The 12,343-nt window shown below is 40.6% G+C and overlaps 1 protein-coding gene across 1 annotated transcript; it reads left to right on the top strand.

Moving 5' to 3' along the window:
- The first annotated feature begins 6,615 nt into the window (after positions 1-6,615).
- Positions 6,616-9,366, top strand: LOC139478987 (la-related protein 6-like). Its single transcript, XM_071261713.1, has one exon. It carries the CDS (start codon positions 6,930-6,932, stop codon positions 8,463-8,465), a length of 1,536 nt encoding a protein of 511 aa, XP_071117814.1. The 5' UTR covers positions 6,616-6,929; the 3' UTR covers positions 8,466-9,366.
- The last annotated feature ends 2,977 nt before the right edge of the window (positions 9,367-12,343 follow it).

Genomic DNA, 12,343 nt, shown 5'->3' with positions numbered 1-12,343 from the left:
CGATGCCACTCTGTCGTCTCATTAAACATGGCATTCACAAGAACTGTTCTCCACGTATGGGCCGCCTCCGTGGTAGCGCGTCTGCCTGGAGAATTTTGTGGGTTCGATCCCCGGCCGCGTCATATCAAAAGACGTTAAATGATATGGTACTTGTTGCTACCCTGCCTGGTGCTCGGCAATGAAGGACTAAAATAAGGACTGGTCGGCTCGGAGTCAGTATACTGTGTCTGAGTGGGTTTTTCATGTTAAACTGCGGCATGGTATCTCAGTAGGCTAGCACTATAAAATCGTCATTAGGCAGGACTTGTTCAAGCACACACACAGACACGTGCATGCACGTCGCTACATAAGTGCAATATAATCTTGAACGCGAAGTTTGACCCTTTTTCACCTCACCTGATACATACATGTATGTGACACTGAATTTTAATTCTGTAATTGCCGACTATAATTGTAAACACACACAGAAACTTATGTAGATATAAAACCGTGGGAATTCTGGGGCAGATCGTGTTCGCGGTACGGAAGGCGAACATCAGTCCCGAAATAAAGTAATGTTATAAGGTAAAGTAGAAATACATCCCTGAAGAAACCCTCGATTTTTTAGGAACCTGCTAGCTGAATGTGTGTGTGTGTGTGTGTGTGTGTGTGTGTGTGTGTGTGTGTGTGTGTGTGTGTGTGTGTGTGTGTGTGTTGAAGCGGGGTGGGGTGGGGGATGTTTTACTACGTTCTAGGGCCAGTAAGGCGCCAACCGTTTAATATTCTGGTGAGGGGTGGGGATCGAGGGTCGAACATGGGAGCTTTTTTTGGAGGCGGCATAGTTTTCAATTTTCGTCGCCTCAAGACATGCGATTCATTCTCAAGAAGGAGGGAGCAATTTCACTCCCGTTTCTCCGAGCATCGAACATGTTCATTGAATTACAATTAATGGCAATCCTGTGGGAAAATAACTCGTCGACAGGTTTTAAAAAACAAAATATAGTAAAATGCGTTTATAAAGAACACGCTTATAACGAACTACGGTTATACCCCAGATTAGTGGTTCGTTATAATCTTAGTTCGTTATAACACTTGTCTGCTATATTTGGTTTGTAAAACCTGAGGACAAGTTATTATTTCCCATAAGTACCTATTTATGCATGATTGCCTGTGGAAAATCCTAATACCATTCACCATGTGCATGCATGCAAACCATTCTGTGCATTAATGTTGCTGGCTATATATGTGTAAGCGTGTTTGAACAACACATAATAGAAACAGTATAAAAATCCCCCGTTTGGTGGTCAGTCACGATATTTTTGATACAAGTAACAAAGTTATAAGATAAGAAAAATAGGCCTAAACCAAAGTGTAGGCGGGCCATTCCACTGATAAACAACAGCTCATTTTGTGAAATGTGCATGTGTTCATATGCGTCACGTGGGCTCGTGGAAACAGCAGTTGACAACTCCGACATTTGTAATTACCAGCACTGATTAAGCATAGGTCGTTGTCTTCAATATCAACAGGTATAAATTTAAGTTGTTTGCCATGCTTCGTAGTGCTACTGCGCTATCTGGCGTGTCTACCCATAAGCTTGTGTTGGCCTTGACAACGATTGGCGTATACAAGCAAACCTTGAATACATGCATGCGAGTTTGGCCATTGCTAACAAAACGCCTTTTCTTCTGTGGCGGTTCATACAGCCAAAGCCTATCGATCTCTGTTGCCAGTGTCTCGGTACTTACCCCACCCTTCCCCTGGGCCCACCTAAAAGACCCGACCCTGTTTCTGTAAACACGTTTGGATGCTAATTAGTTTCTGTTTTCAATTTTATACAAGTGCGTTTCGTACGAAGATAGACTAACGCTTAGTCTCTGAAAAAAATATAATTTTGATAGAAACAAACAACTACATTTTAACTGGAAGGGAAAACCAGTGAGATGGAAGATTCCTGAACCTGTGTGTTGTATGTAAATCTAGACTTTCTTCATTGAGGGCTCTAGCATTACCATAAGGGTATGGAGGAAGGGAAAGTAATATGGTTCAGGGACTGTGAAACAGACCACATAGGTAGACTGCATGTTTACATTTTTGTTTGTTGTTTGACGCCGCACTCAGCAGTTTTCCAGCTACATGACGGCGATCTGTAAATAATCTAATCTGGACCAGACAATACAGTGATTGACATCATCAGTAGCGATCCACGCAATCAACACAGTAATTACCATGTAATTAGGTACGTTTATATAATTATTTAAACCGACGTGATTTGAACAACTTTTGCGCACCAGCTAGTCCTCCTTGTAGGAGAGTATCCTCCCAAAACGCGGACCCCTCAAAACGCAGAACTTCCAAAATGCAGACCAGAAACTGATTTTCATTACATTATGCATGCTGGTCACAACTAATTCAGGAATGGATCAGTCCAAAATTATTCTTTATACTCATTTCCTAGTCTAGATACCTTAGGAAGTATATATAAATCTCTATAGGACCTAATTGGTTTTTTAAGAGATAACTATTAATCCATTGCAATACGAATTTCGAAACACTTTGTTAATACACTTGTACATAACACCTGACAAACTGTCGTCAATCACACGAGTCATGCTTGACATGACTCGGATCAAACAAACTTGCCAGTGCCCCGTTAGTCATCACTTTCACGGGACACGCGGCTGGTGTTGTATTTCTGCCAGGTGCCTAGTGTGAAAGACATGCCTCGTGGCGAACCTAGCAACGTAGAGCAATTACGCGGATATCATACACAATTTCACACTATGAAATTGATTAATCGCATACACTTCTTCTAAAATGTCAAAGTAAATGTTAGAGTTTTTCCTGTGTCGCCATACCCTGATGGCATTGAACGATGTAGGATGTGTACTAAACGACTTTAATAAAGTGGTGTGAACTGAGTTAGAAAGTTTTGATTTCCTAATGCGTAAAGCCACGGGCATCCGCGTGGCATGTGAAAAAAAGTTGTTATATGGCAGCAATTACTGGTACATTTACCACGGATATAAACAATTTCAACATAAACTTGCTTACGTGTAATTCACAAAGCAGGAGTTTGTAAGCATACATGATTTCAATAAACAAAAAGTTTTAATCGCATGAGGCAACATGCGAATTTACAGAATTATAGACATGAAAGAAGACAAAACAAATGGACCATTTGATATTCTAGGGTACGAGGTTGGGTTGGGAAAACTAATTTGCCCCAAGGTTTCACAAAAAAATATTTGTTTGCTGAATGGCCAGAAAATCATTTGTTGTAAATATATAAAAAATAATTCAGAGACAAAATATGCATGACAGAAAAAAATATTCTCTCTACTACTACTACCCTTTAGCCAAATCTAACAAAAACACACACCCACACTCTAGAATATGATATGATCGGCCCTCTGCCCACAAGTGTAGAAAGATAGACTAATGAAGGTCATGTACAATTAATAAGCTGGGCCCGTCTCGTATCACAAGTTGAGGACGCACAGAGATAGTCGGGAACCAGCTTAGTGTTATTTGGCGATTCTCTGTAATACGACGACAATTTCTTCGTCGATAAGGACACTACTATATGACGTCATTCATTGATTAAAAAATCCTAACACGTCCGCTTTTGGAGATACACCTACGGTGTTTTCAATGCAGAGTTGTCGAACGTAGACTCGACAGCTGTATACTTCAACCACTTCAGTGAGACACAATAAAATCATGTAATTTTGTAATGTTTTGTTCTAAAGTACGCACCTCTTTTGTGACGTCATAAAGGTATATAGAAGTCTATGCATTGTGACGCGGCAGACATGACGTCACAGTACGTGTTGATGTTACTGAATTTTACAATGCGCATTCTCCTACCCAGAGTTCCTTGCGGTCAACCTAGTGTGGAGTCATCACTGCGCCGTCTACAATAGTCGCTCTAAGTATTTCTTTGTCAGGTTTTCCGACTGAAATACATTTACGCACTAACTGTAAATAATGTAGGAACCAAACATATTATTTAGCAATGATAAAGAAGAAAGGCCACTATTCGAAATTGCCGAAGAAGTGCTTCCGAATAAATGTACGTTTGAGGAAATGCCGTCTAACGTAGATTCGATACCGCTAATGGACCAATCAGAAAGCTTGGTTCTAAAATGCCATGGTAGAATTAACAAAAGGTTGACCATATGTAGGGTTGAGACGTATCTCTTTATTTTCTTCCCCAAACTTAAAAAAGACTAGTATATAGAAAATATGCTACTTGAGACTAGGAAATTTTACGGATTATCTGTGATTCGTGAATGAATGCTATGAGTCCCTTGCCAAAACTTTGAGGCTTATGGCATTCATTCACTCGAGACAGAACATCCGTTCTTCACTAGCTTGTTGTTTGGTCTCACCAAATGGTACAGAGATCGCTGGTTTTTACCTGACACGTAAATGAAGTGTGGGTATTTCCGCGTTTACTCGCATTTGATTAGCCGTTGTAGAACTTACTTCCTCTGATTGGTTGAATAGCCATTTCGAAATTATTGTTACGTGACAATGGTCCGTGGGTTTTGACGTTTAGCCATTGCGGCGTTCCAAAGTCGAAACCATACATAAGCATTGGCATATTTCAACGATTTCATGGTTCTATTTGCAAGCTTGATTAAATTTCATCTTTGGTTAAAATGACAATCCAAATACTTCCATGTCACGTGGAATTTCGAAACAGCACACCAAAGCTTTGGCTCCTGTCGAAGGTCGAACATAATGTACAAGTTTTTTGTTTGTTTGGGTTTTTTAGTGTGTGTTTTTTTACGTTAACTCGGTTGAGATGACTATGAGTTATGAGCAATAAAACACTGAGTCATAAATGCCACATGTATCGTCTCGTACAGACACGTATGTCTCCGGGTAGTTAACGGGTAGTTTTACTGGGTCAGTGGGAAGTTCCGGGAGTACATTGCTGAACACCCATACTATGTTCACTCTAAAAAGTAATAAACTGGTTCATTGTAGGCGACTGTCACACCTGAAATACGGGGAACACCATTCAGTTGGGGGTTCGGGATAAAATATGATCCCATCATACTCCTGTACGTACTACTCCATGCTTGACATGAGATTTATGAGCCGATCGAAATGAGTGAGTGAGTGAGTTGGGTTTAACGCCGCTTTTAACAGTATTCCAGTTATATCGCGGCGTGCCAGCTTAATGTGGGAGGAAAGCCCGTAGTGATGCAGGTCTCAGACGTTTACCACTTCGGTGAAACCCACGAGCACGGGTATGATGCTGACAAACCTAGAAACATAATCGGGGCAAACCGGGATTCGAACCCACATCATCATAGGTTTCTGGCGTGCCCAAGGGACGCAGCTCTGCACAGCGAATCACGGCGCCTTAGACGACTGGGCCACCCGTGCCCCCCGACCGAAATGAGGTGCGGGGTATATTGTAGTCTGTGACGAGGATATGTGTCATCATAACCGACTACGTGGATTCTTGCAAATAATATGAAGGCAACAGTATCCATTTTAAAATTGTTTATGTTTGAATACCATTTAAAAATAAGCTCTTCGCAATACGGTAACAACAAAACCATACTGTTTTCGTATTCTAATTCCCCATTCAAGTTACAGGTTTTAATGTGCCCCGTGAAGAGGTGCCAGGAAAGTTATCTAAATTAAACCAAGTAAGAATAAAATATAACCATATATATGACCATCCGATCTAATATCTTTTAAAATAATGAGGTACAAGAAAGTGACCTTCGGGGTCAAACATCGTTTTTGTTTGTTTTGGGTTACATACATAAATCGTATTTTTGTACAAATACATATTGATATGTGTGGCATAAATTGTTCTTCAGTTAAATTATGAAAGGATTAAATTTGAAACATATTTTAAATTTGTATAATTTCATATTGATGATAATATTGATCGGTGTTGTTAACCAGGCGCGTATATTATAACAGGAAGACTTGTTCGACCAATCAGGGCCTCCTCTGCTGATAACGTGTTTATAGGGATTTTATATCAGACGAAACGTGGGAAGAGGAACCGATATACACCTGAGTTTCCTGGAGAGGTGCAACAATGACCGCTGAAATAATTACACAGATGTACACAATGAGGTGTCATCTCGTGGGGTTTCAAAAAACAGGAAGTACCTTTTCCTGTATTTCCTGTATTTATGGAATATATTCTATTTTTAGTCAATTCTATCCATTTTGTAAAAGCTGATTGACACAATGAACACACAGTTGGTGTTGTGAATACGATTAAGTTAATTGAGATTAAGATTATGTTATTTAAATATTTTATAATGTCCTGTCCACGAAACTGCATATGAATAAAAACACTATTCATCTGTCAAGGATATATTTTTAGTTACGGTCACATTCTGAATTTTATACACCGTTTATAACGATATATACGTTATGGTTGTCTTTTCGTGTTTGAAGGGTTTCCCCAACATGACGCAAGCGATGCCTCTTTATCATCAGAAACCGCGTGTCATTCTCAAAGATGAATGACAAATGCGCTGACGTGGCAGCTAGGAGTTGGGTTTCTATCTCGAGTGGCCATATGTGCCGTCTATAAAACCTCAACAGTCACTAATAACTCGTGTAGTTAGTGGTCCGATCTAAACGAATGATGATTTTAATGGTATTTCATAAATCCGCCGTCTTACAAACATGATTATTGTTATGCTTGTTGACTTTGTTTACACACAGCTATCCGCCTACGTCACGAGAAACAACCCCACGTGTTTTGCAAATACCACGCAGTGACGTCACAAATCTAAAAATAGCAGGGATCACATCGAGACAGTCGGCACACAACAGCAGTCAGTGCGAGAGTGTGGCGGTGAGTTGGGAAGCCAGAAGTTTCTGTCTTGAGCGGTATATAGACCCAGGTAAATCAACCCACACGGTTTTGAGTGTCCTGGTGTGTTACCAAGGCAGAAATGAGCAACGATACAACCACTGAGGCACCAACTCCTGCCGAGGAGACGAAGGTAATTGTGAATATCGAGTCAGTGGGTCCGGCTTCCGACCACGAGGAAAACATGGGACGCGAAACGAACGACTCAGAAGTGATAGTTCGTGTGCCGACTCCAACACTTCGAGTTGACCGTATCGAACAGTTGAAAGAGGAAGACGGTGGCAGTAGCAGCAGTTTTACCTACACAAGCGAGGAGGACGTAGGGAGTCACGGGTCCGATGAGTGCGACCAACCCCAGTTTGAGGCTCCGGACGATGAACTGAAGGAAAAAATAATTAAACAGGTGGAATTCTATTTCTGTGATGTCAACATATTGAAAGACGCTTTTCTACTGAAACATGTTCGAAGGAACAAACTGGGGTATGTAAGCTTAAAGCTCATTACATCATTCAAGAAGTTAAAGTCCCTGACGAAAGATTATCGTGTTGTTGCATACAGTTTGAGGCAATCTGATAAATTAGAAGTTAACGAGGAAGGAACGAAGGTTCGTCGTTTGGAGCCCCTCCCGGAATATGACGAAACCACTCCTTCGAGGACAGTCGTGGCTGTCAACTTGCCCACAGAAAACCCCACGATAGAGACAGTTGCTGAGATTTTTTCCAAATGTGGAGAGGTAGTGTTGATTCGTGTACTTCGTCCAGGGAAGACCATTCCCCCAGATGTGAAAAAACATTCAGCCAAACATCCCGAAATTGGAACAACAGTCTGTGCGGTGGTTGAGTTCGAGAGACACGAGCATGCCAAAAAGGCCTGTGTGGAAATGAACGACACTAGTGACTGGAGAAAGGGCATGCGGATTGTAATGTTGGCACCCCCAAAGAGAACAAATAAGAAGAAAAATGATGATAAAAATGATAAGGATGAAATTTCACCAGATGAAGGAAAGGATGAGAAAAAGAAGCGCAGGAGGGGTGGGAAGAAAAAGAAGACCAGGCTGGAAGAAATTGCTGGCGAAAATGAATCCTCATGTCACAGTAGTGGTTCCGAAGGGGAGGGGCCATGCAAACCTCAGAGGCTCAGTCCAAAGATTAAAGACCTTGACCCTAACCACCTCAGTCCAAATCACTCTCCACGAACCTCTCCCCGTACCACACCTAAAACTAGTCCCTTGTCTAGTCCACGATGTCAAAGAAGAGGCCGAGGAAGTCACGGCAAATCTCCATTGGCTGAGCTAAGTCCAGGAGACAACCGATTGAGTCCTAGAAGTAGTCCAGAAATGTCTCGCAAAAGGTTTGAAAATTCCTCAGGAGGCGAAAGTACCCCGACTAGCCCATGGGTTCAACGGAGATTGAAAGCAGCACAAGAGCTCCAGGATCGCAGTCCAGTTGGAAGTCCTCGACTAGGCCGCAGGAACCCAGATGGTACCTTTGCCACGGGAATCACCCCCAAAATGCTGGACATGGAAGGGGTATATCGTCACCCCAAGGGACCAGATGGCTCACATGGGTTCTATGGTGGAATTGGTCGAGGAAAGCCAAGAAGTAACACTGTGTCCTGAGATAGAACTGATCATGGATAATGCTGAACTGTCTGTTCTTTTGCATATGCCAAACTACATTAAATGTGTATTGGTAAATTGAACATTTGAAAATTGTACTTTATTTATATAAATTTGTTAAATGTTAATAAGTTCATCTCAAGACTGTATTGATGACAAGTCTGTGACTTAATATACTTCTGTAAGAATAGTATATTTAAGTGTTTAGATAGATATTTCCTTCAGAATTGATCTTTGTAACTTATATTTCTGACTGGTTCATGAAATCGTCGAGTAATCAAACTGGTATATTTATAAAGTGTTTTCATGAGTGTTGCTCGAAATTGTCTAAGTGCTTAGTGTTTATTTTTTATTTTTTTTATTACAAATCAATTCTGTTTTGTATGAGTATTATTTGTGCAATGCAAAGAGGTGTACAACTTTGCATCAATCTTCCATGCAGTGCTCAAATGTTCAATAAATAGATTGTGTTCATTTCAGATGTTTCGTCAATGGAGGTTACCAATGGCATTTATGAATAGACATGCCCATTAGAAGCAAGGCATTTTTTTTTTTACTGAATGTTTTAGTATACTTTTAGTGTACTTTTGATATACGAACAGCATCATTTTAGCGATGTTAATGATTGAGCAGTGGGCAAACATCTTTCATCCATACATTTGTAAATATTCATGTGTTCATAGTTGTTTTGGAATACCATCGCTGCCGAAGCAGCACAGGTATCATTTGGAGGAGGATTGTTCCAGTGAAACTGGTCCAGATTGGAGGAACATTCCACTGATTTCTTTTGTCTTTTTTTGAATATTTATATGCAGAAATGTCATAAGTTATTTTAGTGTTTTGTATATCATTAAGATTGTTACGTTTATTAAAATGCCAGTGGTTGATATTTTGTCAGTAATGTCTTTTTTTGTTATTTTTCAAGTGTCTGTAAAACTAAGAATTTTATCAGTTATTACAACACGTTGTGCATTTCAGTGGTGTTAATATATTGGGAGGAAGTGGGGTAGCCTAGTGGTTAAAGTGTTCACTTGTCATGCCAAAGACCCAGGTTCGATTCCCGACATGGGTACAATGTGTGAAGCCCATTTCTGGTGTCCCCCGCCGTGATATTGCTGGAATATTGCTAAAAGCGGCGTAAAACCATACTAACTCACTCACTCACTACTAGTGTTTAACACATTCTCACTCTGAAAACCCGGGTTCTATTCCCCATATGGGTACAAGGTGTGAAACCCATTTCTGGTGTTCCCCGCAGTGATGTTCATAGAACATGACTAAAATGCGGCATTAAAACAACCAACTCAAACGATCGAGTTAGTTGGTGTTTAGGGGATGAGATAATTTTAGTTATTGTGTGAACCACGTTTGTTTTGAGAGATAGGGACTGATACTGCTATTAGCATGATTAGTCAATAGATATAGTCTTGTTAGTTGAAATAGTTTAAGCACTTTAAGTTGTTTTCCAAAACCTCGTTACAGTAAACTACTGTTATAACTGACTGAAAGGGACCATAAATTTTAGTATATCATAACCATATATATATACAGCAGATGCCTTGGACCAAAATAACAGTTCATTATATGTGTCAGGTTAGAAATGGTCCAGACTTTGTTTGCAGCCGTGTAGCTGGAATATTGCTGACTGCTGGGTTAAAAAACAAACACACACCTGACAATGGGAAATGTTCCCGTGCTATCAACCACTGGTCAATCAAGTGGTTGGGTTGTCGGACTTAGCGACTTGGTTGATTGCCTTGACATTTGTACACTAACATCATGGGTCGTTGCTCATATCAACATAATTAAGCAGGCACCCTTGTGAGGTGACTTCATGTCTGCCTGTCCTAAACATGTAACATTTATGATGTCTCTTAACTCATTTATCAATAACATCCTGTATATCCAGATAAAAATGTACACTTAAACAACAAATGACTATCAAAATCAAGCAAAAGTTAGTTAATTAAGCTTATCGAGCAATTTGAAATGGACATCTCAGTTAAACAATTTGACATTATTAGAAATGCTTTTTCTGCAATTTTGAAAGTTGTTCATTTTTGTAAGTGGGGTCTGAAATATTTCTTTAAGGGTGAACTATTTGAGGTGGGTATTGTAAAGTATTGTCTTTGTGGACAATTATTTCTGTCTATGATGTGTCCATGTGTCAAAGGATGACATTCACTTTTCGTATTCACACAATGCTAGTGCATCTCCAAACCTGGGATGCCAGTTTGTTTGAGCCTGTGAATTTGGGGTTTGGCTAGTATAGTATTAGGTATAGTAGAATTTCAGGATTGCTGGGGGATGTCCTTATATGTTATTATCATTCACCTTAGTTGATGTTTCAGGTTAAGCTTCATCCCTGCAACAAGTGTGGTGATTGTTGGTCACAGTGGTTCCTTAGTGGACACGTGACTGATGTTGTCTTTCACACTACCCCGTGGATATGTGCTCGCCATACTCACATCCTCTTGGGAGGGAGGGAGGGGTACCTGTGTGCTTTGTCATGAATCCTGTTGGGATTCTAGGTCAGAATAGGTTCCTAGTAGGGCTGGGACGGGTAACTCGGGTACTCGGGTCGGGTGGGTACTGAGTAGGACCCGGGTACCCACATGACTACCAGGACCTGTGGTTAGTCACGTGATATATTGTTTAATGACAAAAACTCACTATACCTCAGTGGTTACACTACAAGTCACTAATGTTCACATATCTTTCTGACGATGAACACATTATTTTTTACTTGTATATGTTTGAGTAAAGATAAAGCTTCAGTCAATTTTAGTGTTTATGTAGGATCTGATCGTTTGCTACATGTATCTAAATAGTTTCGGCCAGGGCTGCAGTAAAATAATCACCTTTCAGACATTTTGTTCCCAACTCTTGAGACCTGCAGTGGGTACCCTGGCCGGGTAATAGGGGTTCAGGTACCCAGGTAGTAAATTTGGTCCAAGCCTTAGTTCCCAGTACCACATGCTTATCATGTGAGCCCTCCAAAGTAGCTTGGGTGGGTATGATGTGTTTCATGTCATGATTGTGTCAGTAATCCCACATCCCCATGAAGACCAGGGTCTTCGGCAAACCATGCTTGCCATAAAGGGTGACTATTCTCCTCACAAGAGGTGACTGATGGGATCGAGTGGTCAGGCTCACTGACACTTTTGATGCATGTCATTGCTTCCCAATTGCGTGGATCGATGCTCATGATGTCAATCACTGGATTGTCTGGTCCAGACTTGATTTTTTACAGACTGCCATCATATAGCTAAAATATTGCTGAGTGTGGTGTTAAACAATAAACAAACAAACATTACTCCCACATCAATCATTGCTCATGCTATCAACCTCTGGTTTGCCATGACCAATTTTGATTATTTACAGGCTGCTGTGATATAAATTGCCGACTACAACTAAACGTCCTTCTTAAGTGACTCATCCTAAGTATTAGCTGTGTTGTGCCAGCACAACTGTTTAAAGGAAGTGGTGCCATTTGTTAGTTAATCCTTTGAAAGAGTCAAAGGTCATGAGTGTGAATTTGTCATGCTGACCTTCCATAATATTTCAGGAAGTTTGTTAAATATGTTGCTTCACAACTCAATAATGCAAAGCAGACGAAGCATCTTGCTTGTCATTATACCTGATGGTTCTGGTTCGTTGTCTGCTTTCAGTTTGTCTGGTCCAGACTTGGTTCATTACAGAGAGGTCTCAATTGATAATAGATCGCCCACATCTTTGCATCAGTAACTGTGTGGCATGAGGGCAGATCTTTTATTAAGGTTTTAAAACAAGGACTGGTCGGCTTGGAGTTGGTATACTGTGTCTGAGTGGGGTATTCATGTTAAACTGTGACATGGTATGGGGTGGTACTAGTGCGC

Source organism: Haliotis cracherodii, unplaced genomic scaffold (genome assembly GCF_022045235.1).
Source record: "Haliotis cracherodii isolate W230 unplaced genomic scaffold, xgHalCrac1.p SCAF_1, whole genome shotgun sequence".
NCBI lineage: Eukaryota > Metazoa > Mollusca > Gastropoda > Lepetellida > Haliotidae > Haliotis > Haliotis cracherodii.
This window is presented reverse-complemented; position numbering and strand designations above follow the sequence as displayed.